Genomic DNA, 24,482 nt, shown 5'->3' on the forward strand with positions numbered 1-24,482 from the left:
TTACCTACTTAAGCCTCAGCGATGGCGGGCGCCCCTCCCCCAGCCTCGCTGCTGCCTTGCCGTTAGATTGCCGCAGACTGCTGTGTTAGCAAGGAGAGAGGCTCCGTGGGCGTGGGACCCTCCCGGCCCGGTGTGGGATACAATCTCCGGTGTGTCGGTGTTACAGCGCAGTATTGGGGTGGGAGTTACCCGATTTTCCAGGTGTTGTGTGTCTCAGTTCCCCTGGCTAGGAAAAGGGACTCCCTTCCCCCTCGCGCTTCCCAGGTGAGGCGATGCCTCGCCCTGCTTCAGCTCTCGCTGGTCGGGCTGCAGCAGCTGACCAGCACCGATTGTCCGGCACTCCCGAGTGAGATGACCCCAGTACCTCAGTTGAAAATGCAGAAATCGCCGGTCTTGTGTGTCGCTCGCGCTGGGAGATGGAGACTGACGCTGTTCCTATTCGGCCATCTTGCTCCGCCCCAGGTGATGTGTATTTCTTGTAGACAACAAGCCGGTGGGTCTTATTTTTTTAATCCATTCAGTCAGTCTATGTCTTTTGATTGGAGAGTTTAGTTCATTGACTATTAGCTATTGTACACAGTGCTGCAACAAACATAGAAGTGCAGATATCTCTTTGATATACTGATTTCCTTGTGTGTGGTTTTTTTTTTTTTTTTTTTTTTTTTTGGTATATACCCAGCAGTGGGATTGCTGGGCCATATGGTAGTTCAATTTTTGGTTTCTGAGGAAACTCCAAATTGTTCCCAATAGTGGTTGTACTAATTTACACTCCCACCAACAGTGTACAAAAGTTTCCTTTTCTCCACATCCTCACCACCATTTGTTATTGCCTGTCTTTTGTATATAAGTCATTTTTACTGGAGTTACATGATATCTCATTGTAGTTTTGATTTGCATTTTTCTGATAAGCAATGATGTTGACCACCACTATTTGTATGTCTTCTTTTGAGAAATGTCTATTTAAATATTTTGCCCATTTTTGATTGGCTTATTAGAATTTTTTTCCTATAGAGTTCTTTGAGCTTCTTATATTATGGTTATTAACCTTTTGTCAGAGGGGTAGTTTGCAAATATTTTCTCCATTCTATGGGATATATCTTCAGTTTGTTGACTGTATCTTTTCCTGTGCAGAAACTTTTTAACTTGATGTGATCCCATTTGTCCATGTCTGCTTTCTTTGCCTGTGCTTGTAGGGTATTGCTAAAGAAGCCTTTACCAATATCAATGGCCTGAAAATTTTCCTCAATCCTTTTATCTAGTAATTTCATAAGTGGAGCCTTTATATTTAAGTCTTCAATGTATTTTAATTTGATTTTTGTATATGGTGAGAGATATGAGTCATTTCATTATTTTGCATATGGATATCCAGTTTTCCCAACACCATTTATTGAAGAGACTTTTCCGCAGTGTATTTTCTTGGCACCTTTGTAAAAAATGAGTTTGATGTAGGTATATGAGTTTGTTTCTGTGTTCTGTATTCTGTTCCATTGGTCTACATGTCTGCTTTTATGCCAGTACTATGCCCTTTTGCTTACTATAGCGCTGTAGTATAATTTGGAGTCAGAAAATGTGATTCTTCCAGTTTTGTTCTTTTTGCTTAGGATAGCTTTGGGTATTCTGAGTCTTTTGTGATTCCATATGAATTTTAGAGTGTTTTTTCTATTTCTGTGAAGAATGTCGTTGGTACTTTTATAGGGATTGCATTAATTTTGTAGAATGCTTTGGGTAGTATGGACATTATAACAATATTGATTCTTCTAATACAAGAACATGAAATATTTTTCAATTTTTCTGGTGTCCTCTTCAGTTTCCTTCATCAGTGTTTTATATGCCTATGTTTTAACAGGAGTTTTTTTTTTTTTTTTTTTTTTTTTTTTTTTTTGCTTACTCAATTGTTCAAGTTCCTTATAGATTCTGGACATTGGACCTTTGTAGATACTATATTCATAGTTTATGAATATTGTATCCCATTCTGTAGGTTGTCTGTTTACTCTATTGATAGTTTCTTTTGCTGGAAAGAAGCTCATTAGTTTAATGAGGTCCCAATTGTCAATTGTTTGTTTTTGTTGCAATTGCTTTTGAGGACTTAGTCATAAAATCTTCCCCAAGGTCAATGTTCAGAATGATGTTTCCTAGGTTTTCTTCTAGGATTCCTATAGTTTGAGGTCTTACATTTAAATCTTAAATCCATCTTGAGTTAATTTTTGAATATGGTACAAAGTAGGAATCCAGTTTTATTTTTCTGCACATAGCTAGCCAGCTATCCCAGTACCATTTATTGAATAGGGAATCCTTTCCCCATTGCTCATTGTTGTCTACTCACTGAAGATCAGACGGCTGTAGGTGTGTGGCTTTTTTTATGGGGTCTATATTCTATCCCACTGGTCTATGTGTCTGGTTTTGTACCTATATCATGCTGTTTTGGTTACTGTAATCTTATACTCTATTTTGAAATCAGATGAAGTGATGCTACCAGCTCTGTTCTTTTTGCTTAGGATTGCTTTGCCTATTCAAGCTACTTTTTTAGTTCAATATAAATTTTAGAATTATTTTTTAATTCTGTGAAAAAATGATGTTGGACACTTTATAGGAATAGTGTTGAATCTATAGATTGCTTTGGGCAATATGGCCATTTTAATGATATTGATTCTTTCTGACCCTGAGTATGGAATGTTTTCCACTTGACTGTACTATCTCTGATTTTTTCAGCAGTGTTTTGTAGTTATCCTTGTAGAGATCTTTCACCTCCTTAGATATTTTATTATTTTTGTTGGCATGTAAATGGGATTCTGTTATTTTATTTGGCTCTCGGCTTGAACATTATTAGTGTATAGAAATGGTACTGCTTTTTGTACATTGATTTTGTATTCTGAAATTTTACTGAAGTTGTTTATTAGCTCAACTAGCCTTTTCATGACATCTTTAGAGTTTTCTAGGTATAGAATCATATAATAAATGAAGAGAGATCGTTTGACTTCTTCCTTTCTTATTTGGATATCTTTTGCTTCTATTTCTTGACTGATTGCTCTGGCTAGGACTTCCAGTACCATGTTGAATAGGAATGGTGAGAGTGGGCATAATTCTTATTTTTCCAGTTCTTAAGTGGAATGCTTCCAGCTTTTGCCTGTTTATTATGATGTTGGCTGTGGGTTTGTCATAGATGGCTCTTATTATTTTGAGGTGTGTTCTTTTGATGCCTAGTCTGTTGAAAGTTTTTATCATGAGAGGATGTTGGATTCTATCAGGTTTTTCTGCTATTTGTTTTTTAAATTTTAATTCTATTGATGAGATTAATCACATTTATTGATTTTTGTATGTTGAACCACCCCTCCATCCCAGCAATAAGTCTACTTGGTCGTGTTGAATTTACTTTGTCATGTGCTGCTAGGTTGGATTTGCTGGTATTTTGTTGAATATTTTTACATCTATGTTTATCAGGGATATTAGCCTGTAGTTTTCTCTTTTTTTATTGTGTCTTTGCCAGATTTTGGTATCAGAGTGATACTGGGTTCATAGAATGAGTTATAGAGGGTATCATCCACCTCCATTTTTTTTTTGTGTGTAATGGTTTAAATAGGATTGGTAATGGATGTTCTTTTTATGTCAGGCAGAATTGAGCTGTAAATTCATCTGGTCCAGGACTCTTTTAGCTTGGTAGGTTTTGTATTACTGATTCAATCTTGGAAGTCGGTATTAGTCTCTTCATGGTTTCAATTTCTTCCTTACTCAATGTTGGGAGGTTGTGTGTTTCCAAAAATTTATCCACTTTCTCTAGATTTTCTAGTTTGTTTACATAAAGGTATTAAAGGTATTCATTGTAGTCTCTGAGGATCTTTTGTATTTCTGTGGGATCAGTTGTAATGTCACCTTTGCCATTTCTGCTTATGCTTATTTGTCTCTTCTCACTTTTTTCTTTGTTAATCTAGCTAGTGGTCTATTGATCTTGTTTATTCTCACAAAGAACCCATTTTTTGTTTGTCTCAGTTCTATTCAGTTCTCCTCAGAGTTTTGTTATTTCCTTTCTTCTGCTAGCTTTGGAATTAGTTTGTTCTTATTTTTCTAGTTCCTCTATATGTGATGTTAGATAGTTAATTAAATTTTTCTAACTTCTTGATGTAGGCATTCAACATTATAAACTTTCCTCTGAACACTGCTTTTGCTGCATCCCAGATATTTTGGTATGTTGTGTCTCTGTTTTTTTTATTCCAAATAATTTTAAAATATTTTATTTAATTTTATTGTTTTCAAAATGTGATCCAGGAGCATGTCACTTAATTTCTCTTTAAGTGTGTGGTTTTGAGAGATTTTTTTTTTTATTGATTTGTATTTTTATTCCACTGTGGTTTGCAAGTATGTTTTTTATTTTTTTATTTTGTTTTTAACATTTTTATTTATTTATTTTATGTTTTATTTTTATTATACTTTAAGTTCTAGGGTACATGTGCATAACGTGCAGGTTTGTTACATATGTATACCTGTGCCATGTTGGTGTGCTGCACCCATCAACTCGTCAGCACCCATCAATTCATCATTTATATCAGGTATAACTCCCCAATGCAATCCCTCCCCCCTCCCCCCTCCCCATGATAGGCCCCAGTGTGTGATGTTCCCCTTCCCGAGTCCAAGTGAGCTCATGGTTCAGTTCCCACCTATGAGTGAGAACATGCGGTGTTTGGTTTTCTCTTCTTGTGATAGTTTGCTAAGAATGATGGTTTCCAGCTGCATCCATGTCCCTACAAAGGACGCAAACTCATCCTTTTTTATGGCTGCATAGTATTCCATGGTGTATATGTGCCACATTTTCTTAATCCAGTCTGTCACTGATGGACATTTGGGTTGATTCCAAGTCTTTGCTATTGTGAATAGTGCCACAATAAACATACGTGTGCATGTGTCTTTGTAGTAGAATAATTTATAATCCTTTGGGTATATACCCAGTAGTGGGATGGCTGGGTCATATGGTACATCTAGTTCTAGATCCTTGAGGAATTGCCATACTGTTTTCCATAATGGTTGAACTAGTTTACAATCCCACCAACAGTGTAAAAGTGTTCCTATTTCTCCACATCCTCTCCAACACCTGTTGTTTCCTGATTTTTTAATGATTGCCATTCTAACTGGTGTGAGATGGTATCTCATTGTGGTTTTGATTTGCATTTCTCTGATGGCCAGTGATGATGAGCATTTTTTCATGTGTCTGTTGGCTGTATGAATGTCTTCTTTTGAGAAATGTCTGTTCATATCCTTTGCCCACTTTTGGATGGGGTTGTTTGTTTTTTTCTTGTATATTTGTTTGAGTTCTTTGTATGTTCTGGAAATTTAGCCTTTGTCAGATGAGGTGAATTGCAAAAATACAAGAAAAAAAACAATTTTTTTTTTTTTTTTTTTTGGTAGTTTCTTTTGCTGTGCAGAAGCTCTTTAGTTTAATTAGATCCCATTTGTCAATTTTGGCTTTTGCTGCCATTGCTTTTGGTGTTTTAGACATGAAGTCCTTGCCCATGCCTATGTCCTGAATGATACTACCTAGATTTTCTTCTAGGGTTTTTATGGTAATAGGTCTAACATTTAAGTCTCTAATCCATCTTGAATTAATCTTCGTATAAGGAGTAAGGAAAGGATCCAGTTTCAGCTTTCTACTTATGGCTAGCCAATTTTCCCAGCACCATTTATTATATAGGGAATCCTTTCCCCATTTCTTGTTTCTCTCAGGTTTGTCAAAGATCAGATGGCTGTAGATGTGTGGTATTATTTCTGAGGACTCTGTTCTGTTCCATTGGTCTATATTTCTGTTTTGGTACCAGTACCATGCTGTTTTGGTTACTGTAGCCTTGTAGTATAGTTTGAAGTCAGGTAGCGTGATGCCTCCTGCTTTGTCCTTTTGACTTAGGATTGTCTTGGCAATGCGGGCTCTTTTTTGGTTCCATATGAACTTTAAAGCAGTTTTTTCCAATTCTGTGAAGAAACTCATTGGTAGCTTGATGGCGATGGCATTGAATCTATAAATAACCTTGGGCAGTATGTCCATTTTCACGATATTGATTCTTCCTATCCATGAGCATGGTATGTTCTTCCATTTGTTTGTGTCCTCTTTGATTTCACTGAGCAGTGGTTTGTAGTTCTCCTTGAAGAGGTCCTTTACATCCCTTGTAAGTTGGATTCCTAGGTATTTTGTTCTCTTTGAAGTAATTGTGAATGGAAGTTCATTCATGATTTGGCTCTCTGTTTGTCTGTTACTGGTGTGTAAGAATGCTTGTGATTTTTGCACATTAATTTTGTATCCTGAGACTTTGCTGAAGTTTCTTATCAGCTTAAGGAAATTTTGGGCTGAGACAGGGGGGTGTTCTAAATATACAATCATGTCTCTGCCTCCCGAGTTCACGCCATCCTCCTGCCTCAGCCTCCTGAGTAGCTGGGACTACAGCCGCCTGCCAGCCACCATGCCCGGCTAATTTTTTGTATTTTTAGTAGAGACCGGGTTTCAGCGTGTTAGCCAGGATGGTCTCGATTTCCTGACCTCGTGATCCGCCCGCCTTGGCCTCCCAAAGTGCTGGAATTACAAGCGTGAACCACTGCGCCTGGCCCTCTTCTTCTCCTCCTTCTTTTCCCTCCCTCCCTCCCTCCCTTCTTTCCTTCATTCCTTCCCTCCTTCCTTCCTTCCTTCCTTCCTTCCTCCCTCCCTCCCTTCCTCCCTTCCTTCCTTCCCTCCTTCCTTCCCTCCCTCTCTTTCTCTCTTTCTCAGAGTTTCACTCTGTCACCCAGGCTGGAGTACAGTGGCACGATCTCCACTCACTGCAACCTCCGGCTCCCAGGTTCAAGCAATTCTCCTGCCTCAGGCTCCCAATTAGCTGGGATAACAGGTGCATGCCACCACACTTAGCTAATTTTTTTGTATTTTTACTAGAGATGGGGTTTCATCATGTTGACCAGGCTGGTCTCGAACTCCTGATCTCTGGTGATCCACCCGCCTCAGCCTCCCAAATTGCTGGGATTACAGGCATGAGCCACTGGATCCAGCCCCTATTCTTATTTTAGGAAATTAAAGTTCATTTTGAATTGAATTATAGTTATGCACATGGTCCATTCATTTCATCATTTATTCAGTAACTCCATATCGAGTGACTTCTGTGTGCCAGGCATTAGCGCCACAACAATGAACAAGATATGTATCCCCTGCTATGGTTGGCTTATGGCCTAATGGAATAATCAATGGTTACTGAATACTTTCACAGTCAACATTTTGCATGCACAACTTTCTGCAAACCTTGCAATAGTGCTATGAAATAGATATTCTTTCCATATTAAAAGGTGAGGACAATTAGGTTCAGAGATTGAGTAACTTGCCCAAAGTTGCAAGCTAAAGAATGGTTGAGGCAAAATTCAGGCAAGATCCGGCTAATTTCCCCTGTACACGTTTATGCATTTTGGCGCATGTTCCCATATACTGTGGTCATTATTGAGAAGGAATTGTTAAATTACATTCTAGCCCTAGAAAAGTTTTCTGCATTTTATTTTCAATTTACGGAGATCTCTTGCTGTAGGTGGACACAACTAATGTTTTTTAGGCCTATCCCACTTCTTTTCCAGATTATCTATAAAGTTCAGGGGTAAATAGACCAAAATATCACTGATGTACTCTATCAAAATGAAAAATCAGAAGCAAACTTTCACAGACATTGCTCTTAATTCTTCAACTTTATCTATCTGTTTCTTTTTCTCTCTGGTCAGTGCTGCTTTCTTGCCCCTCAATACCAACACTGCAGTAGCATCTCTTGCTCTTAAATGTGAATATCTGTGGGAAACATTTAGAATTCTCAAATTATAGCCGGCATGGAGGAGCCCGGCGATTCCGAGCCAATCCCTGGCTGCAGCGGCCTGGGTCCCGGCGGCGTTCGCCGCTTTGGCGATGGCGGCGGAGCTCCCTCGTGGGCCCCCGAGGACGCCTGGATGGGCACCCACCCTAAGTATTTAGAAATGATGGGATTAGATATAGGAGATGCCACTCAAGTTTATATAGCATTCTTGGTTTACCTGGACCTCATGGAAAGCAAAAGCTGGCATGAAGTAAACTGTGTAGGATTACCAGAACTCCAGCTCATCTGCCTTGTTGGTACTGAGATAGAAGGGGGGGGGGGGGATTACAGACTGTGGTGCCTACCCCCATCACTGCTTCCCTCAGCCATAACAGAATAAGGGAGATCTTGAAGGCATCTCGAAAATTGCAAGGTGATCCAGATTTGCCGATGTCTTTTACTTTGGCCATAGTGGAGTCTGATTCTACAATAGTCTATTATAAACTTACTGATGGATTTATGCTGCCAGACCCTCAGAATATTTCTCTTAGAAGATGACATCTATGTTTCCTGATGCTTGTTTTATTCATACAAGATTGGATTTGAGAACCATCAGACTGCTTCATCTTTTATCTCAGAGATAGTCAGGGTTGACTTAGATAGTGAGGGTTGACTTCCCCATTCCATAAGGTTTTCATTCTGAAGAATAAAACTTCCCTAGATAGAAGACTTTCTCCTTATTAAAAAATATAGAGTGATTTCTTTAAAACTTTCATATCTAGAGACAGTTTAATTACAGTTGTATACAGGTTTATGCCTAGGATGTGTTCATATGGGTGGGACCTGTCCGCTGCTTTTGTCATCCCACACTCATAGTTGCCTCTTTGTTTCTTGCTGCTACTGCCAGCTCATTGTTGAGACTGCCATCTCTTTTTCTTACTCAACTCTCCCCAGTGCGTTTTGGCCACTTCAGCTATGTTAGAATGGCATTTTACATATACCTTGTTACCTATTTCTGTCTGCTTTTTCCTCTCCAGTAGAAAGTAAAAGATTTCTTTCAATTGGTCTTCCTGTTGCAATTACTGTTGTTTCTCTTTTTTGGTTAACTTTAAATCAAAACTCAAAACATGTTCATCCAGACTGTAAACTTAAGTGTCTTGAGTAACAGGAACCAGAGACATGTTACCTACAAGAGTTCTGGGCTATCCTTTTCATTCTTATCACATATCGTAGCTTGAATGTTACAAGAGTGTGGGAGAGTATCAACCTTAAAAATGTCTTCATTAATTAGACCCAGTTATTCCACTTTTGTTAATGTCTCTCAAATTGTACAAAGTATGAAAAATTATATGCACAAAGGTATTCCAAGTGACATTACTTTTAGTAGCCCAAATTACAAACCACTTTAAAGTTTGGGGTAAAGATTGGCAAACTTTTTCTATAAAGGGCCAGAAAGTAACTATTTTAGGTTTTTAAACCTACTATCTCTGTCATAACTTGTCAACACTGCTGTATGAAGCACAAAAGCAGCCACAGACCATACATAAACAATATGGGCATGGATTTGTTCCAGTAAAACTTTATTTACAAATGTGGTGCCGTAGTTTGCATCCCTGCATCTAAGAAATAGTCAATAAACAAATATATACAAATGGTACATAATGTACTTACTAAAAATTAGTAATGAATATTATTAAAAGCATGAAAATGTTACATTAAGTAAAAATTGCAAGGTGGAAAAGTGTATGAGTGGATGAAATAACAGACCAAGCATTCTATAAAAAGATAAAATAAATCAAATTACTAACCGGTTATAGTGGGATGGGAGGCAGAAAATGGATGACTTTGTCTTTTCTTAATGTTTTTATTTGTATTATTTTTATAATAAAAATGTTTTAAAATTTAAAAAAAAGATTTTTCAAATTATAACAGTTTATTATTACACAAATTAGGATTTTACTCTGTCGCCCAGGCTGGAGTACAGTTAGGATTCCACAGATTATGATTTGTGTAATAATAATAAAATTAAAATTAAAAATAATAATATGTTTTCTAAGTTAATTTTTACAAAGTCGATTGTTTGGCATTAAAGTTTTGGCATCTTTATGTGTTTGTTTTTCTAACTTTCTCATCATTAAAAGAACTTGTCTTCTTTTGTATGCGTAACTCAATGAGAAAAATTAGAAACTATCAGACCAAAAAAAAAAGATCAAATCCACATTTTTGTGACAAAGTTTAGGTAAGCATAACCAGTGTATACACATTTCAAAAATTTTCACTTAGGTCTATATGTGGATAACGATGTGATGCACAATCAAAATAAAAAGCTAAAAATCCTTCCACAGATCACATAATTGATTTTCCTGTCCTCTAAAAGAGTTGTTTTTCATTCTTCACCAGTGTTGAACTATTTAGTTTCCTCTCTGCTCAATTCTGCCTAGGAAAATAAATTAATAAAAATTTTAAATTTCAGACATATACATTAAAAAGGAAAAATATGTTTATCCTGGCCCATATGTTACCATGGGCGAGGTAAAAATTTTGTCCAGCCTCTGCCAAATGCTAGGATTCTTGCAAATCAGGGAGTATGTGTGTTCTCAAAATCCATTAAAAAATAGACTCCTATATTTTTCTTTGACGTAACAGTGTGACGCAAGCAATCAGTAGGATTTTAACATTGCTGTTTTAAATATGTTTGACTCTATTTATACATTGAACACTAGAGCATTAGGTGTTTTCCTTTTAGGATTGTTTTCATTTTTTTTTTTTTTTTTTTTTTTGAGATGGAGTTTTGCTTTTGTTGCCCAGGCTGGATTGCAGTGGCATGAAGGTCTCGGCTCACTGTAACCTCCGCCTCCCGGGTTCAAGTGATTCTCCTGCCTCAGCCCCCCGAGTAGCTGGGATACAGGCATGTGCCACCACGGCTGGCTAATTTTGTATTTTTAGTAGAGATGGGGTTTCACCATGTTGGTCAGGCTGGTCTCGAACTCCTGACCTCAGGTGATTTGCCTGCTTCAGCCTCCCAAAGGGCTGAGATTACAGGTGTGAGCCACCATGCCTGGCCCATGCTCTATCTTAATTTATATTTTCACTCAACTCTATGTCATGAGATTTCAGTTATGCTATTATATATTCTTTTAAAACAATGATTTAATATCTTTTCAAGATGAAACTCCTATTGTGTCATTACTGATGAGTGCTCTTCCTAATGCCCTGGGCCATATCATTCTTAAAGTGATCCAGTAAGTGGTGGTTGAGGCAGGAAGTCACCAAATGACTCAAATCTAAGAATGCAACACTCCTGTATAATACCCTGCCTACCGCAGGAAGGCCCATTCCCACCATGCTGTGTTTACCATGCTTTCAGTGAAAATGATTAACACTTTTTCACATTTAATAGCATACAGGTCCACACCACTATGTCATTGCACTGGCTTATTAACATATCTGTGTACTCTTTTCCTACGAACTTCTTAAGAGCAAGCAAACTGTGTCTTTTTTGAGTCTTCGTAGCTACCTGGTTTGTCACAGTGGTGGATTTTACCATGGAGATGATGAAACTTAAGTTGCAGCGCCCTTCACCTGCATGGGGCTATTCTGGGATCCTGGGTGAAACCTTAGCAGTGTACTCACGTGGTCGTACATTACTGCAAAATTTTTAAAAGCAAGATATTTTAATTAGGCTGCTACATGGTTTTGTAGTTTCGTTTACATTAGTAATTTTATTTTCTTCTTGTCCTGAAAGAAAGCTCTCTGAATGGATAATTTTGACCCCACAAAACCTTGACTGTCACCTGTTGACATGCAAGGAACACTTATTTGCTTTTTCATTGAATTAATAAGTGAAAGAAGTAAAAGGGATGAGGAGGAATGAACATTTTGTTAATTAATATATGTTAACATTTAAAATTAGCATGTCTGGCAAAAATTTTCTTTAAGCCACCAACAGAAAACGCTAACATCATCACCCTTGTGTAATGTCTGTGAGTTTACAAGCTCTTACACAAATGTAACTTCAATTGAATCTTTCAACCAGGGCTTCGATTAAATGTAACCTTCAATTAAAGTGACTGATATCAAAATGTTTACAACTGTGCTATTTGTAGAAAAGGATTATTATACTCAATGGTTACAGAGGAAAAGAAACCTAAACACAGGATTGAGTGATGCTCCTGATTGCATTGTGTCAATACTAGGATGTCAGTTGAAGCCTTCTGATACTGACTCCACTCCTTTCATTACATGGTGTTTACAAATATATTTAAAGAAATGAAAACTTATTCTACAAACAAAAAGCATAAAGTCAAATAGGTTAATAATGTTTTCCTCAAATGATGAACATTTTCCATTTCCTTCCCTTTCTTTCTTCTCCTCTGCTCTCCTCCTCTCCCCTTCCTTCCCCTCTCCTTCCATTTCTTTCCTTCTTCTTGTTTTCCTTTCTTGATGCAGGTGTTTAAAATTATCCAATTGCCATAAAGCTAAATTCTTTTTTGGAAAATTGAACCAAACTTCTACTGAATACAAGATGAAAATGTGGTTGCTGGTCAGTCATCTTGTGATAATATCTATTACTACATGTCTAGCAGGTAAGAAATATCCTTTGTATATTCTACATATATTATGTCAACATAATTGATATGTGTGTTTATTTTATTAAATGTGTTGTATGAAGTAAAAATCCTTATTTGCTCGTGACATCTGGGTCAGACAGGTAGATAAATATGTATTAAGGGTGACCCTATTTCCTTTTTAATTTCAATTAAGATTTCACAAAACATTGCCAATCTTGGGTAATAGTGTGCTGGTGAATGTTTAAAATCTAGATCTCTGGGGAGATCCCTGGAGCTCAGCATTTGTCTACTACTGGGGAGTAAATTCTCCTACCATGGCCAGTTTCAACTTGACATCATTTAATGTGGAACTGGAAAGATGTGCAACAGCTCACTAGTTTGTAGTATTTTCACCACCCAGATATAAGTAACCACAATGGCAAAGAGAATATAAAATATAGTAAATAAAAGAGAGAAAGCAATGGGTTTTAAGCATTTGTTCCCTTTGTTCTTAGTATAATTTATTTATTTGTAAATTAATATAATTTTTAATACTGGCCATGTTTAACAACCGATTCACAAAATTTCTGAAAATTAATAATCACTTCTGAAGAGCTATAAGTAGATGCAACACACTACTGAACCTTACAACTCTTTTACCAATTTGATAAATATAAGTTAAAAAATGATTAAAGTAATCTACACTGTGTATAGGGACATAAGACTAACAAAACAATTTTGAGAGTGGCATTCATTTTAGGACAAACAAATATCATATTTCTGTCTTTCAAAGGCAAGTGCGAAGCATTCAGACCTATTTTCTACAATGAGAGGCACACTATATCTTTATCTGAAAAACTGATATCATTACTCAACTAGTACTTATTGAGCTAGGTCATTATTATGAAAGTATTAGAAAAATTGATTGTTAGAATTCAATTTTTGAATTGAATTCAAAATTCATACTCTCATGTTAATGACCTAACCCAATAGATACTTGTTGAGTGACTGTTTTGTTCAAGACTTAAGTGGTCCTCATCCTTTTGTATATAAATCCCCACGGATCACTTTAATGATTAATCTGAAAGGCATCATTATTAAGAACACAAAAAATTACTTTATTTTGGGGAATAATTTTTATTATGCTCACTCCAAAATTCAGAAAAGATCATTTCATTAGTATTCAAGGATTTTAATGACATTGATAAATATATATTTTATAACGAGGGTAATTGTGCACACTCACTCACATACATTTATGTAATTATATGCATAATATATTTACATATATAGTGTAAATATAATAAAGAGAAAATTTGGTAAAGTCATTGTGAAGTCTTATTTTTGTGAATAAAATAAAACAAAAATTATCCTATTAGTACTTAAAATTCATACAAATTCTATTGACTGCAAACTTTGGTGCTGCAACTATTAATGTAAAGATAAGAAATAAATGTCTGCACAGATGTGAAGATACTTCAACCTTTATAGTAAAGGGCTACTACTCTCATCCCACTGTCTAGCATCTCAGCTATTTAAGTAATGTTTGAAACCACAATTTGAATAACTGCTTCAGGATCAAAATTGTTTTTTCTTTCATTTTTAGAGTTTACATGGTATAGAAGATATGGTCATGGAGGTAAGTTGACCACAGAGTAAACTTTGTAAACACCTTTTCCCTATTGAATCATATTTTATCCTTGTTTTAAGCTATTAACTCTCTAAACTTTAAGGCAAATGGTTAATGTTAGATCACTATGAAATTTTGTAAGGTGATCTTTCTGAGATTGTAAGCAAACTATTGAATGAGTGGCTACATCATAAACAAATATCCTATGAGAGGATTGTAGCAAATGGAAAATATTCACTGTGGCTGGTATTTTTTCCTGCATGCTTTGTAACAATGCTATACCACTAAATTTGGAAGCAATATTTTAAAATTTGTAAGCATTGAACTTATTTTTGAAAACCTCTTGCTTTGTTGCAAGGGAGATAACTAAAGTTAGTGAACTTGGAATCTTAAGATTCAGTTCAATTAAAAGTTTACAGATATTGCAAAATTTATTGTTTACTAAGCTCGCAGTTTAGATCCTACTTCAACTACCAAACAGATATTGCAGAAATAAAGTCAGCATGGTATACTGGAAAAAATGCAGAATCTAGAGTAAGACCAGCCTGAATTTGCATTTTCAGCTCAGTACTCACTAGATGATCTTACTATCTTGCATAAATTATATAACTTCTATGAGCCTCAACTCTCCAATATGTAAAAATCACAGAATTGTTGTGAGGACTGAAAAATGAATTGCAATGATAACTTCTAGCATAATGACTGGCAAGTAGGTGCTTAATGAGTGTAGCAACACTAGTAACTTATAAAAGCCACTGCATAATGGTAGGAGAATGAAATATCCTGAAGAATCACTGAACAACCAGTGCTAGAACTTGTATGCCAAATCAAGGTTACCCATTGTATTAGTCTGTTTTCACCCTGCTGATATAAAGACATACCCGAGACTGGGAAGAAAAAGAAGTTTAATTGGACATACAGTTCCACATGGCTGGGGAGGCCTCAGAATTATAGCAGGAGGCGAACGGCACTTCTTACATCGCAGCAGCAAGAGAAAAATGGGGAAGAAGCAAAAGTGGAAACCCCTGATAAACCCATCGGATCTCGTGAGACTTATTCACTAAGTATTTTTTTTAAAAAGCCTATGGCTGTTTTTTCCAATTCCTTGACCCATATTCTCCTTTTAATTTGCTGCAATCAGTGTTTCCCATGACCACTCAACCAAAACTGCCTCATCCATGTCACTAATGTCACACATTGTAAGTCCAATGGTCAACTCTCAGTTTTCCTATTCGACCTGGTGGCAGCAGTGCTGCAGTTCCAGGTATCGCACAGAGACATAACAATGTCTTGTAGGCAAATAGAGTGTGCTTATTTTTTCTTGTATCTATCTATCTTTAAAAACAAGGAGACCTTTCCCAGAAATCTTGCACTACATGTCCAGAGTTAGGTCACACATTCACCACCAAACCCATCATTAGCAAGAGTAATGGCATCACTGCCAGTCAACCTTTCCTTCTGAGTCATGTGAGAGATGGGTTGATCCTTGAACTAGGCTGAGCTTTGTCATGAAGGTAAAGGGCAGAAGAGGAGCTGATTAGTCAACCAACAATGTCTGCTGAATTACTCAGGTGAATTGAAATTGAGATTTTTCTCACAAATGAAAAAGTTCTATCCAATATGTCATCCAGCACATTTAAGAGTTTTTAATGATTATTTTACAGCAACATTAGTAGCTAGTGTTTAAATGTATGTATTAAAACAAAAACATTTTAAATTTGAAAAACAAAGTACATAAAAGATTATAACAAAATCATCAAAACCAACTTCACTCTTCATGTCTTTAAGAATATTTTTCTTCTTAATTTGTTTTAGATTTTTTGAAAGCAATATCATATTCTATTGAGATAAGAGAGCAAATATGAATAAGTTGCACATAATCAATCTGTAATGTTTAGATACTTAATTAATAACTAAATCATTTGACAGCAAATACATTAGATGCTTTTTCCTCTTGTGGTCTGCATTTACTTTACTTTCAGAAAGAAGAAAAAACCTGCAGCTATTGTAGGACCAACTTATACCCAGGCTAATCTAAAATGAAAATAAGTATCTTTAATTCCTTTGTAATTCATTGAGAAAAAGTATTTTTAAAAAGAAATAAAATAGCAGTATAATATGTATTTTGTAAAAATTGGGATATGAAATAATATATAATTTATACTTTGCACATGTAGAGTTAAGATATGACTGTATAATATCCAAAGCTAACATGAAAAAAACTATCTTCATTACTTGGCTGTAGGGAGGGCAGGTAGAAAATTTCACATATCTTTATAGTACTTGCACCAAGATTTCCTGTATATTTTTTCAGCTAGACTCACATCAATCACTAAGAATTATTTTCAGTACATATTTCTATCTCTAAATATGATTGACATTTTATAGCAGTCAGTGACCTGTGACTATTTTGATCTATGGTCCCAAATAGCCCCATTAATCAAAATAGACTAGAGTTAAACTGAAACAGGCCAAGTTCTGGAAGTAGATCCACGAGCCCAGTCATGCTATATATTAGGATGTAGTAAGATATGAGGTAGGTGTCAGCAGATGCCCAGCCAGGTATGTAAAACAGAGTCTACATGCTTCAGAGGTGGGTCACAGGACAAGGAAGTAGTTTCTATAGAGAGACGTGACAGGCTCCCTTTGGGCAGGTAAAATCAAACAAGGAGAATTCAGTTCACTTAACTTTCATGCTAACCTGACTATATTCTTTATTCTAATAACTGTATTTCTATAAGTTTCTGAGACCAAATCCTTACTTTGCATGTTTAGTTATGGAAAAGTACTGCAATGTTACCTATTACCCATGACCCTAAAAAATTGGGGCACCAGAGTATTTTAAGGCTAAGCCCATCTTCTCTTATCAGCAGGAAATTGTTGGCAATGGAGAAAGGAAGCTGTACTGTATGGAAGAAGGATGCTTTGTGATAATTTAAATATTATCTCATTTAGAGAGTTTCAAGGGAGCTTATACCACTTCCCACCCAATAATCACTATAATACTGTAAATATCATAAAAATTTCCATTTTAGTCTCTGGAAATTTTGATGCCATCACCTTTTTCTAATAGATTTTTCCTAGGACTCTTCTTATAACATGCCTGCGTAAAATTGTGTTTACTAACTAACAGATTGAGGTGACATATAATAGAATGGGAAGTGGAATTTGTCTCAAAAAGTATATAAAATGAATAAAAATATCTCTGAAGCACAAATCATAATTCTACTTTCAATTTCCAGAAATAAAATAGAATAGCAATATTATAGTGGACACTCTCCACATAGTGATAGGTGAAGTAATCCCATTTGAGATTATATAATTGACTAATTATATGAATGGTGAAAATGAGAAGGAAAGAACAGTAGCTTTTGCCTCTCGTTTACATTAGTAAATATGACTGCAAATATTCATACATTATTTCTATCTTTTTGATCATATTTAAGAAATGTACTTATGTCTGTAATAGATTTATGATAATCACATTCTCTGGTAGGAAATAAATGCATTTGCATTAAAAGCAGATCAAAATAGTGATATGAAGTGTTAAAGCTTCAATTAGCTTGAGAAATTGTCTATAACTTTATGCTCCTTTTAAGAAGAATCTATCTAGTAAAAACAGGAATGTATTTAAAAAATAATTTTAGTTTTTAAAAACACAATCTCTATCTGTGGTTTGTTTCTCATACCTTTTAAGCTCATAATACTTCCAAAGCATCCAAATTTGTCATCTAAGTGTTTCCATGGCTGTAGAAAAAAATCAATAGATGACAGTATTTTCTGTAGGCTGAGACCATAATGTTTACATTACTGGATCCTTTGCTGAGCCTTGTATTGAAATATCCCTGAAAATTCTTTTCCCTGCATCTGAGCATCCTAGGTGAGCTAGCATGGTCATAAACTAAGGTACAGCCTACAAGGGAGACATGAGGATCATATTCAAGAGGTTCATGCTGAACCTGGCAATGCAATACAGATGCTTGTTTTGAGTAGTTTTTCTTTCAAGGGCCCAAATATCTTCCTAAAATAAAATATATATAGTCATTGCTAAACCATCAAACAGAATACATTATGTGATTCAGGCTTGAAAAGTTTAGAAAAGCAAGAAGCATATAGTTATGAAATAAAATCTTAACCGAAAAATGAATGTGATGTGAAGTGTGTCCTATTCTGCTTTTTGTTCTTGGAAAGGGCAAAGGGAAATATCTTAACTGCAATATTCTCTCGATGTGAAAAATAATTTCAGTATTTTCTTGGAGATTTGCTTCTTATTTTAATCCCTGAAAGCTTGCATTGTCTGTTCCTATAAAGGTCAAATATAAGTGGGAGTATTGAGAAATATATACATATAATTTGTGAAAGGTATTATAACTGAGAAGAAAAAGTATCATAACACACCAATATTATCTAGTTTGGCTTATAAAAATTCACTCCAAAATTGTTAAATACTTGCATATCCCCTTGGAGGGTTTGCTCATTCCTTATATATAGGAATAACTCTGTATACATACTCAGTATAACCCGATAGGCATAGCCTCATCATTATTAGTATGTGACATTCTATAATTTTCCATGAAAAATTTTCTGGCTAGCACCTTTTACTTTTTTAAAAATACATATTATTAAGATAAAAAAGCTACTTAAAACATACTCTCAGTTTTCTAAAAGCTGACCAGCTTTTATCTCAAAAGCATACACCTTAAATGAAAGGATACATTATCAAAAGAAATATTTAAGACTACTCATTTCATTAAAATATGAAAATCTACTAACTAATCTTTACATAGAAATATGTTTACATGAGTCTGTCTTTATTGTATTTGAAGGCTCCAAGCAGTACTTTCAATAACCAAAACAATTCTGAATGACTGTAACTCACCTTACTTCAAAGAGATAAAAAAGCTTCTTTCAAGGAAGCAAATGAAATTATGAATTAAATTTAGAATTCTGTATGATGACCCTCCATATAATGGCACTTCTAGAAGCCACTTTAGAAGCAGACACTAGACAGGCCAGGGCTGTCTATTTCTACATTGGAAATACAATTGTGTAACTGGTCTTTATTAATGTAAGTCTGTACCTCTTGAGATGAGTTCATATTTTAGGAAGTCATATTTAATCACTATTATATTCCATTAAATGAGACTAATATTTAGTATCTAAAAAATATTTCCAATGTGCTGCTTGTAGAATGCAAGTAGGAGAAGGTTCAAAGGAAAACTCTTAACCCTGAAGACCTGAGATTCTCTTAACAATGTGTTTCACTGAGCAGATCTTTTGATTTTAAGAAAATTCAACTTAATCCTCTTTTTTCTTTGATAGATCATGCTTTTGGTGTTGTGTCTAAAAACTTATTGAAGTACCCAAAGTCAGATCAAGGACAACCAACACCTATAGTGTATCAAATTGTTGCTCCCAACATGACCATCTGAAATTTCGATGCTACCACTGTTGTAAGAAGTGGAAACTCAAGATCCAATCCAATGCAGATCAGTGGCCTTATGTTTAAAGTATATGCATACTTGCAACACACATTCATTTCTCCTTAAATCTTCTTACACGGATAGCCTTCTTCATTGGTAATAATAACATTTACATCATCCCCAGGCTTGTTGCATAAATATCAAAGTACTTGGAAGATCTTTATGAACTTTACACTCCCCTAAGCAATATTTATTTTTAGTTTTCTAAATATTTATGAACTTAGATTTAAAATAAATTGTTTTAAAATAATTCACACTAAAGTCATTATTTATCAAGGATTATGGTGGGAATAGAAATTATCTTACTTTCAAGAAGAGAATCTCTACATATTGATTTATCTACTTGTCTTTTTAAGCATTTTTATATGCATTGAGAAGAAACAAGATCTTCAAACTGGCAGATGTTACTAAATTGCTCCAGTCAGAAAACCTGTGCAATTGGGAGAGACTCAAGGAAGAGCTTATGAAATTGTCAAACTGAGAAGAAAAATAACATATGATTTTTATCACAGATAAGCACAAGGTCATTTCTTTGAGAAATCAGAAAATCCAGACCTTACATAAAAAATGAAAGTCTTCAGTAATCAGGGATTCAGGATTCATTTCTCATTTTTTCCCTGCTGTGCTGTTACAGCCTGAATAGCCAGAAAATATTAGACATCATCAGTAAAATTATTAGAAGTGAAGCAGAAAACATTATATTCATTTATGGCTTTTACAACCTCAAGAAGGATATGGAACTAGAGACAACCTAGAACACAACTTTCAAAATTATTGGCAGAGAGCATCTCTGTGAATAACTCATATTTATAATCTTAATAATAATTGTGGTAGGCACATGGAGTCCTTAGGACATATGCTCATGTTCCTTTCTTTTCTGAATATACGAGCCCTGTAAAACAAATTGCTTGCCTAAGACAATAACTACCAAACAGATATTGCAGAAATAAAGTCAGCATGGTATACTGGAAAAAATACAGAATCTAGAGTAAGACCAGCCTGAATTTGCATTTTCAGCTCAGTACTCACTAAATGATCTTACTATCTTGCGTAAATTATATAACTTCATTGCAGGAGCTAAGTCTAAGTATCAGTTCCTCTCATCCTTCTGATTCTGATCCAGCTATTTATTTCCTATCTGAAGCAGGATGGTGGTTATGGAATGTGTCTGAGGTCTATAAACTATTGAATAAAAGTTTCAGCAAATTTCAACCAAGAATGAGGCAGCTCCCTTTGAAACATTTTGGGTTAACTTATTAATTAGAGAAATTAATTCCTCATACCAGTGGCTGGGGTGGGGGGTGGGGGAGGAGGGGCAGTGGAATTAACTTGAGGATTTTAGTAACCATCTATATGTACAAAAAAAAATGTACTCAGTGTCCCAAACACAGTGCTAATAGGACCAGAGCTACATGAGTGAAAACTTGGCTTCTGGTTTTTAGAAGCTTCATGATTAGTCGAATATTTTATATACATAAGAAACATAAACTAAATTTTGAAGAGATTGGCAAATTTAGCATTTATTCATTGCTGATTATAAGCCAGGTACACTGCCATCTTCCATGAATTGTCTCAAAATAATTCTGACAATAACCTTATCAGGTAGATTTTATTATCCCCATTTTATAAAGAGTGATATTGAGCTTTGGAGAGATTCAATAATTTGTCCAAAGGCACACTGACAATGGTACTGAGGTGAGATTTAAATGACATAATGAAACTATTTCTTCAAAAGGAAGCTGGAACAGAGCTCTCATCTTCAAGTTTAGTGTTAGAGAAGATAAAATGTCTGTGTGCCATTGCCTTTAACTCTCTCTTAAAAAATAACTGGAGGAATGAATCATGGCTTAGATCTGGCAGAGACATTCCAGTGACCTGTAAGAATATTCGTTCTTTCTAGCCACACAGATCATTATTAATTCATTTGAAGCATATGGCTTTGCGCTGTGTTCTGTAAATGCTGCCACAGTGGTGGCATGTAAATGATTCTCTTCTCATCCTGCTGTGAGGTGTCACTCTTCCCTTCCAGGGAGAATAGACCACCAGAAACAACTGCTTCTCAACACAGCTGTTTGTGATCAATTTTAAACCAGCTGTTTAGGTCCAATATCCATGTAACTTATTGATTGATTGTTCTAGATGGTGCTGAGTGCCAATGCTAGTCACATGTTTAGAAAAAAATCAACAAAAACTGGCTCAGAAAAGAGACTCATTTCCACAACATCAAGAAACTCTCCTTCACATTCAGACTGTTGTTCAAAAATCGTTAGGCTTCTATTGTTTTCCAGACAACCAGGCAGCTATCCAGGAGAATGATGTACACAGATGAAAGACATAGCCACCTGTTCTCAAGCATTTGCAATCTAGCAGAACAGAAAGTTGTACCAAGAATCACAGCAAGTGTATTAAATACGATAACCTATATGGGGAACTACAGGAACTCAAAAGAGGACCAATAGGAGCCAGGAGAGATGAGAGGTTTTGGCTTCCTGATGGAACTAACTATGGCTAGGTCACCAAAGTATCATGCAAATTTTGATAGGACAAGAAAAGTAGAATGATGATTCTAGGAAAACCAAAAGCATATGCAGAGGCTCAGGGGCATGAAAGCACAGCTTGTTTGGGGAAGTGGAAAGTAGTTAAGTTTGGCAACACATGGTACATTTGGAGAAATGTCAGGAGATTCACAGAAAATAATTTTAAACGAAGAGCCTGATGTTTGGCAAATATCTTTGTTTTGAATTCAAATGGAGATTCTGTTTCTGATTTTTTCCAAGCAAATTTTTTTCAGTGTTCCCAAATTTTCTTTGACTTATAAAGCAGTACAATGTAAAACAATTTTTAAAAATTTTTCTTGTAGTTTCTGAGGAAGACAAAGGATTTGGACCAATTTTTGAAGAGCAGCCAATCAATACCATTTATCCAGAGGAATCACTGGAAGGAAAAGTCTCACTCAACTGTAGGGCACGAGCCAGCCCTTTCCCGGTTTACAAGTAATGTACCTCAATTCTCTTTTCAGAATGGAGTATCAGAGTAATGATCACAGATCAGCAGCTATGAACTTGTACAGATATAATATAGTGCTTTCTGCAAATTCCATGGACATTAACAAAAATATTGGCATACAAGCTATTAAAAAAGTTGTCTAATGCTCAAATAGGAGATTTTCTTAAATATATGCAAATAATTCCCACTATTTTCTGCACAGGTAATGCTACTGGCATTTGACATCATCCACTTACAATTTGTATAATGGAAACCATGTTTTTAAGCCTACGAATGGTTATATAAAATTATGCATAATTTAAGTATACAGATTTGAGGATAAAATGTTTTTGTTATGTACTGGCCTGGATAACTCATACCTACAGAAATGGATACATTTTTATATTAAGCACATTTAAAGTTCTTGCCCAAATAACTGTAGAAAGCATCAGCTTTTTCAACAGTCTCATATCTATATTCCAGCCAACACAGCAAATTTCTTAAATGTCTCTACCTATAGGAAAATCTATATAAACATACCTCTTACTGTTTTTCTGGGTTACATATGTATGCTGTCAAAAACAACTTTATAAAAAGCAACAATGAGTTTTCCTGCTTCAGATGTGTCAGAAAAGTATACTAACAGTTTCTCATCTGATGCAAAGAATGAGATGCAAAAATCAACCAAAAGCCAGTAGGTTTAAATTTCACCTGTGCAATGGTTCCATGAAGACAAAACAAGTGACTGATGGAGAAATTGGGGGCTCTAGTGTGTTCATGTCACCTGACTAAATTGAAGGTTGTTGCTCAACAAAGTTAATTTTAATATTTTTTCCTGGATAGAAAAGTAACTTTCTGTTATTATAAAAAGCTCTTATAAAAGAGAATATCCCCTTCCACCCATTTGATTCTAATGGTACTCAGGTTTTTTCCTGCCTTTGGCTATAATTACAAAATAATTCTTAAGATAAAATGTTAATCTAGATACAAAATTACCATCCCATTGAAATTATTTTTATTGTTTCAATTTCATGAATGGAAATGAGACATAAGTAGGTATTTTATAAATTATAAATAACACATTTGTTCTGAAAATATTTAATGGGCTAGACTTATTTGCACCCTTAAGCCATATATAATGAGAGCCTATTTGTCACTGACATGGAATAATAGAACTAATAGGATATGTAGAGGAGATCCAATCCGAGAAAATTTTACAGGAGAGGAAGCTGAATCCTGAATAAGTAAATTTGCTTGCTCAAGAACTGGTAAATCACAGATCCAAGACTGAAACACAGGTTTTATGACTTCCAAAGAGGTATGCAATTTTTTCATTATTTATCTATCTGGATAGATTGATAGACTCCCGAAAGCTCTTTCAATGACACTTATTCTGTAACACTCTGTTGTTAACATTCACACAAGGGACCTTAGCAAATCGAGGCAACCAGAAGAAAGGGCTGCTCTCAGATAATGTTCTAGAAACATGGAAAAGGCTGTGCTTCTCCTTGCTGCCCCCATCCCCCCACCACACTGGCACAATAAAAAGCAAAGCTTTGCTTTGCCAGTAAGTCACCAACTGCCTCTCACAGGTTGAACCCAGCACTGAAATTCCCACTTTAAGTTTGGCCTGGTTATCCATACATTAATAGATAGAACTGGAGAAGACAGATAGACGTTTAATCTTGTTATGAAGGCAGTCTGCATTTGACAGGAAAAAAAAAAGGGGGAAAGAACAGAAAAAAAAAAATCAGCTCATGATGCAAGTAGCTTGATGGAAAATAACATTTAAAGTTTTTAAAATGTACTTAATTTCAGGACAAATTATACTAACCTTGGTAATCATCCAATTTTTTATTCATATAATAGTTTTATATTTGTAGCATGTTCTGTGACAATGTGCTATTCATAGCAACATCCCGAGAGGTACAATGGGGGGCATTACTTCTGACTTATAAGCCTTGAGGCTTATCATTATCTTTCCTCCATCTCCAAAGAAACAAGCATTACAATTAAAAAAGTATTAAAAAGGATTGTAGAATAG

At 35.5% G+C, this 24,482-nt stretch overlaps 1 protein-coding gene and 1 pseudogene across 4 annotated transcripts in view; both read left to right on the forward strand.

The window, feature by feature from the left end:
• Positions 1-24,482, forward strand: part of CNTN1 (contactin 1) — a 428,408-nt gene that overhangs the window by 246,782 nt on the left and 157,144 nt on the right. For 3 of the 4 annotated variants that reach the window (XM_023182834.2, XM_023182837.1, XM_023182836.1), the window contains exons 2-4: positions 12,240-12,376; positions 13,947-13,979; positions 22,314-22,446. In XM_023182834.2, the coding sequence (XP_023038602.1) occupies positions 12,316-12,376; positions 13,947-13,979; positions 22,314-22,446 (227 nt within the window). In that variant the 5' untranslated portion in view covers positions 12,240-12,315. Of the gene's footprint in view, positions 1-12,239; positions 12,377-13,946; positions 13,980-22,313; positions 22,447-24,482 lie in introns of those variants that run through there. The other variant, XM_023182835.1, reaches the window with a different exon arrangement.
• On the forward strand, positions 7,828-8,523 carry LOC111520235 (annotated as a pseudogene).

The sequence above is a fragment of the Piliocolobus tephrosceles genome, chromosome 10 (assembly GCF_002776525.5).
Source record: "Piliocolobus tephrosceles isolate RC106 chromosome 10, ASM277652v3, whole genome shotgun sequence".
Lineage (NCBI taxonomy): Eukaryota > Metazoa > Chordata > Mammalia > Primates > Cercopithecidae > Piliocolobus > Piliocolobus tephrosceles.